The following is a 6,228-nucleotide window of genomic DNA, read 5'->3' as shown; positions in this document are numbered from 1 at the left end:
ATTATTCAAATTAAAGCTTTTGGTAATGGATATAAAATAAGTTAATGATTAGTTCAATTTTAATTTCAAGCCATTAATATAAGTTGAGTAAGTGGGATAGTTTCCCTTTGCACTAATTTAATTTATTTTGCTATTTTTAAAAAATGGAGGCATACATATCTATCATATTTTCCATATAAATCTCACATTTTTCTGGGATTCAAAGTTTTGATGCGTAGGTATTTGTCAAAAAGAGGTGAGTGAGTAATGTGGCCATCCCTCGTTATTTTTAAAAAAGAAAAGAAAAGAAAAAAGAAAAAATTAAAAATGAAGATTAGGTCACGCAAACAGAGAGTCTCTCAAATCATATAAATACAAAACCACAAATCAAATAAACGCTGCCACCTCCAATTCCAATTCCCTCTTCAAATCATCCTAAATGCCCATCCCAACCACTTGAATCACCGCCAATTTCGCCGGAAAACCTCAATACGATGCTTTCCTTTCAACACCGTCTTCACACCTTTCTACAGAATTGCAGATCTGGTAAGATTACTTTAAATGAAGCATTAGATTTCTTTCAACTAATGATGTGTTCAAATCCTACCCCTCCCCTTTCTTCTTTCAATCAATTACTTTCCGGGCTTACTAAGATTAAGCATTACTCCCAAGTCATTTCTCTCTATAATCTAATGCGCCTAGCTGGACTTGTCCCTAATTTCTTCACATTCAATACCTTGATTAATTGCCTTTGTAATGTGAATCGGGTTAACGAAGGTCTTGCGGCCATGGCGGGGATTATGACGAGAGGTTACATTCCTGATATAGTCATCTATAGTACCTTGATTAAGGGCTTGTGTATGGAGCATAGGATTAGTGAAGCTACACGGCTATTTATGGGAATGCAAAAGTTAGGTTGTAGGCCTGATGCGATTACCTATAGTACCTTGATTAAGGGCTTGTGTATGGAGCATAGGATTAGTGAAGCTACATGGCTATTTATGAGAATGCAAATGTTAGGTTGTAGGCCTGATGCGATTACTTATGGGACTTTAATGAAGGGGCTTTGTCAAACAGGGAATATTAACATTGCACTTCATTTACATCAAGAAATGCTCCACGGCCCCAGTCGGTATGGGATTAAATGTAAGCCTACTATTATTTCTTATAGTATCGTTATTGATGCACTTTGTAAGGATAGGCGGGAAGATGAGGCAAGCGAACTTTTCAAGGAAATGAAAGCTCAGGGGATGATGCCAGATGTCATTTCATATACCTCTTTGATTCATGGATTTTGTCGTAGTGGAAAGTTGGAGAAGGCTGAATGTTTGTTTAATGAGATGCTGGATGTAGGTGTTCGACCTGATGTGACTGCGTTTAGTGTGTTGATTGATATGCTTTGCAAGGAAGGAAAGGTTATCGAGGCTAAGGAGTTGCTAGAGGTGATGATTCAGAGAGGTTGCATTCCTAATATAGTGACATATACTACCTTGGTTAAAGGGTTGTGTATGAAGCGTAGGATTAGTGAAGCCACACAGTTGGTTATGAAAATGCAAAAGTTAGGTTGTATGTCTGATGTAGTTGCTTATGGGACTCTAATGAAGGGACTCTGTCAAACAGGGAATATTAAAATTGCACTTGAGTTGCATAAAAAAATGCTCAGTGACACTGGTCTATATGGGATTAACTGTAAGCCTGATGCTATTTCCTATAGTATCATCATAGAAGGGCTTTGTAAGGATGGACGGGAAGATGAGGCAAGAAAACTTTTCAAGGAAATGAAAGCTCAGGGAATGATGCCTGACGTCATTTCATATACCTCTTTAATTCATGGATTTTGTCGTAGTGGAAAGTGGGAGGTGGCTAAATGTTTGTTCAATGAGATGGTGGATACAGGTGTTCGACCTAATGTGACTACGTTCAGTGTGTTGATTGATATGCTTTGCAAGGAAGGAAAGGTTATCGAGGCTAAAGAGTTGCTAGAGGTGATGATGCAGAGAGGTTGCATTCCTGATATAGTGACATATACTACCTTGGTTAAAGGGTTGTGTATGAAGCATAAAATTAGTGAAGCTGCACAGTTGTTTATGAAAATGCAAAAGTTAGGTTGTATGCCTGATGTAGTTACTTATGGGACTCTAATGAAGGGACTCTGTCAAACAGGGAATAGTAAATTTGCACTTAAGTTGCATAAAAAAATGCTGAATGACACCGGTCCCTATGGGATTAATTGTAAGCCTAATGCTATTTCCTATAGTATCATCATACATGGGCTTTGTAAGGATAGACTAGAAGACGAGGCAAGAGAACTTTTCAAGGAAATGAAAGCTCTAGGAGTGATTCCTGATGTGATTTCATATACCTCTTTGATTCATGGATTCTGCCGTAGTGGAAAATTGGAGGATGCTAAACATTTGTTCAATGAGATGGTGGATCAAGGTCTTCAACTAGATGATGTTGCTTATTACATTATGGTCCATGGGTTTTGTAAAGAGGGACAAATAGATAAGGCTTTGTTTCAAAAGATGGAAGCAAATTGCTGCACTCCCAATATTATTGCTTATAATACATTTCTACGTGATTTCTGCAAAAGCAATAAATCAGAAGAGGCGTTCAACTTCTGAAAGGGCTAAGAAGGACTGGATAGGCTCTACAACAAATTTCACTTTTTATAGCATCTCACTATAACATATCTTAAAAACAACTATGGAAACGGGAGGGAAAAAAGCAGAAGAGAAAAGGCGGAAGAAAATCTTAAAATTTTACTCAGCGCGCTTCAAATTTTAGAATATTGAGAAGTGGCATCAGTGCTCCAAACTTTAGTTTTTTCTGTTTCGCATCACTCTGGTTTCTCTCCAAATTCACATATTCTTTTTTGTCTTCTCTAATTCTCAAATCTATGGCAAGAAGCACTTCCCAATCCCTATCCTCCTCTACATCTAACCCCGATGTCGTCACTTTGCAAGACTTTGCAACAATGACAGAGCCTTCACCTTTACCATCTCGGCTCCAGTTGTTTCACCGCCTCTACTTGACTCGTAGTTGAAGGATCAATCAGTGATAGAAACATGCCAAGGTTTTACACTGACGATGCTCCTAGCTTGAATATTTTTTCCACCATCACACTCTTCGTAAGTCTATGCTATTTCCACTGTCACTGGCCTCACATCTTTGGTAAGCTTTATTGCTTGTGATTTGCCACTGGAGTTCAATCTGATGCTCATTCCATACAAAGTGCTTTTTTCCTTCTCAATCTTTTCATTCCCTAGATGGAATGTTAAAGTTTCTACAGACCTGATGACTTAACGCTTTGTTTTTGGCTTTTTCTCTCTAAATTTTACAGTCGTAGTCTTTTGAGGTTTAAATTCCATCAGTTTTGGACGAATCAAAAGGAAGAGATGATTCTTCTGCTGGTATTTTCTCGTTAGTTTGTATATTTCAGAAGATTGTAATGACCAGACTTATTCCAGAAGATATTCTAATGATCTTATTGTTGCTGAGGTACTTTAAATATTTCTTTTATCCTCCTTTTACTAACTCTCTTTTGCTGCTGGTTGTGTGAAACTTAATCCTTTTTATGTATTGTTTGTGTTTGAAGTCCAAATTGGCAAATTTATACTTGTTCTTGATTTCTATTTCTAACAAAATTTTGTGTGTGCACGAGTGTGTGTGTGTGGTCTACAATCTAGCCATTAACAATAGTTGTTCTTATTAGTATGTTCTGAAATGTTGATACTGGTGGATGGGTTATTCCATGATGAAAAATTAACACATTAGAGATGAATGAGACTATATGAGGTGAACATTTGATTCATTGGGGATTTTCTTGGAAATTTGTTGTTCCACTGCTTTGGTTTATGAGGAGGATGCTTTTTAGGCTATTTGGAAAATAGAACTCGAAAACTTTACCCTTAACTTTGGCCTTCTTTGGACTAACTATTTTTTATAAGGTTCATAAATAAAGTCACATCCACGAATTATTGCCTGCGCAGAAATTGATTAGCGGGTTTATTTTATACACTTATTCATTACACATTTGTTGGGAAGTACTGGGGAAAGCCACTTAATATCTTTTATTTGTTGGGATGTACTTTTAAATGTTGATGATGTCACTAATAATGAATGGCATTGTATTCATACTTTAGTAGTGTAGTAAAGTTTTACGTTTGTGACTTTTGAGAGAATTTTTTCTAAACATTTTGTAACAATTTTTTTTTTTAATCTTTTTTATTTTATGCAAATCCAATGGAAATGTGTTTTTGTGGACTCTTGGCTATGGGGCTCTCCTATTTTTGTGTACAACTTACATTTTCAATGAAGATTGTACTCCATGCTATATTTGTTTCGTAATGTATGTATAACCTGTCATGATTTTGTTATAACAGGGAATGGCATGAATAGTTTGTGCTTCTAGTGAAAGGGATATGACCATCTTTGCAGCAGGAATGATCAAGGTAAATTTCCTCCCGTATTTTTATGATTTCTATTTCCAAGCTTTCCTCTAAACATGCTCATATTTGATTACTGAAAATACTCATCATACTATTTGATGTTAATCAGTTAGTTGTTAGCGGTTAGTTGATTTGTAGAGCCTCTGTTTCTTAAGTGTCTATTGTTTTTTTTTTTTTTACTTAGGTTAAAGGTTTATTTTCTGTTTTCATTATTCGTTCTTAGTAAGATAGGGGTCCTTAGTTTATGAAAGGTATTATTAAAAAAAATAATTAAAACAAGAATTCTCCAAGATTGTGTCCAAGAAAATTAGAATTACACTAGTATTTTCTTTACTTGGTAGGCGAAATGAAGAGCAAGAATTTCTCATGTCGAACTGCTCCCGAATGTGTATTTTGAAAATGAGACCAAAATTTCTTTACCTTTGTAGAGAGGGACAAATAGATAAAGGCAAATGCTTTGATTCCAAAGATGGAAACAAATGGTTGTACTCCCAACGCAATTACTTATAATACACTTCTGCGTGGTTTTTCTGAAAGTAATTAATCAGAGAAGGTTGTTCAACTTCCCCATGAGATGGTTCAGGAGGACGTGTCGCCAGATGCCAACATTTTGTGCTATAGTTGTAGGTGTGCTTTTTGAAAATGAAAAACATGAAGAATGTCTAGACTTGTTTCCGACGTTTTTTGTCCAAGAGCGTTAACGTTGATAATATAACACTTATTGGTAGCTTCATTAGGGGCCTAAGAAGCATGGACATAGATACTATAGGACACGGCGATATGCCAATTTCTAAAATAATAGGACACGGACACGTTGGGGATACACTATCTTTTAAAATTAATTCTTTTATAATATATGTAAATTTGTCACAAAATACTACAAAAAAAAGAAAAAAAAAAAGATGTTCTTCACTAAAAAAAAAGCATAAAATGTCATTGTGTCATTGTCAAGTTAATATTTAACCATTGCAGTTTGTAGGAGTACATAACATATAATGTATATCCAACATTCAACCTATACCTAAGTTAGGAATTTAACCTAACAATAGAAAATGGAAAGTGATTTTCCATACAAAAGAATAAAATATTAAAGACTAATAAAAAACTATCCTCTCAAATCTCAATGATATATCATCTTTGTCTACACCATCCTCTTTAATAATTTCAGCCTCCAACTGTGGATCATCTAAAGGTAAATTAGCTAATTCAAGCATGCCCACATCTTCAAGCGAATCAAAAGCACCTCCCGCAATATCCCATGATTTGGTTGCTCCTTTTGAATATTTTGGAGTTTTTCTAGACAAAAGACAAAGGTTATTGTGGATAAAAATCAAATCCTCCTCATGTTGAGGCGTCATTTTGTTCCTCTTAATGGAGTTAATAAAAGAATATGTGCTCCAATTTCTTTACGTTCCTCTTAACGGAGTTAATAAAAGAATATGTGCTCCAATTTCTTTCACAATATGAAGAGGATGATGGTTGTCCTAAAACTTTAAAAGTAATCTTTTGAAGCATTGGTGCATAAGTCCCATGATTTACCATCAACTTTTAGGATCTATAGTGTGTCTCTTGCATTTGATAAATATCCCATGAGTTACCACCAATCTTTTGTATCTCTTGCCTGTGTGCTTTTTGATTCTTTCTCTATGAAAGTCGTTTCTTATAAAGAAAAAGTGTTATAATTTTTTAGGTGTGTCGTCCTAAAATATTCAAAATTTCTGTTCAGTGTTTTGGGTAAATGCTTCAAGAAGAAACCAACCAGTTTTCTTTTTCTTTTTCTTTTCCTTTTTTTTTTTCT

The 6,228-nt window shown here is 35.2% G+C and overlaps 1 protein-coding gene across 25 annotated transcripts in view; it reads left to right on the top strand.

Moving 5' to 3' along the window:
- The first annotated feature begins 206 nt into the window (after positions 1–206).
- The window catches only part of LOC103492587 (pentatricopeptide repeat-containing protein At1g63080, mitochondrial-like), a 27,155-nt gene continuing 21,133 nt past the window's right edge, over positions 207–6,228 (top strand). For 20 of the 25 annotated variants that reach the window (XM_051081263.1, XM_051081271.1, XM_051081265.1 and 17 more), the window contains exons 1-2: positions 211–3,480; positions 4,365–4,433. In XM_051081263.1, the coding sequence (XP_050937220.1) occupies positions 474–2,603 (2,130 nt within the window). In that variant the 5' untranslated portion in view covers positions 211–473 and the 3' untranslated portion in view covers positions 2,604–3,480; positions 4,365–4,433. Of the gene's footprint in view, positions 3,481–4,364; positions 4,434–4,858; positions 6,208–6,228 lie in introns of those variants that run through there. The other 5 variants (XM_051081283.1, XM_051081281.1, XM_051081278.1 and 2 more) reach the window with 3 other exon arrangements.

This window comes from Cucumis melo, chromosome 1 (genome assembly GCF_025177605.1).
Source record: "Cucumis melo cultivar AY chromosome 1, USDA_Cmelo_AY_1.0, whole genome shotgun sequence".
NCBI classification, from domain to species: domain Eukaryota; kingdom Viridiplantae; phylum Streptophyta; class Magnoliopsida; order Cucurbitales; family Cucurbitaceae; genus Cucumis; species Cucumis melo.
This window is presented reverse-complemented; position numbering and strand designations above follow the sequence as displayed.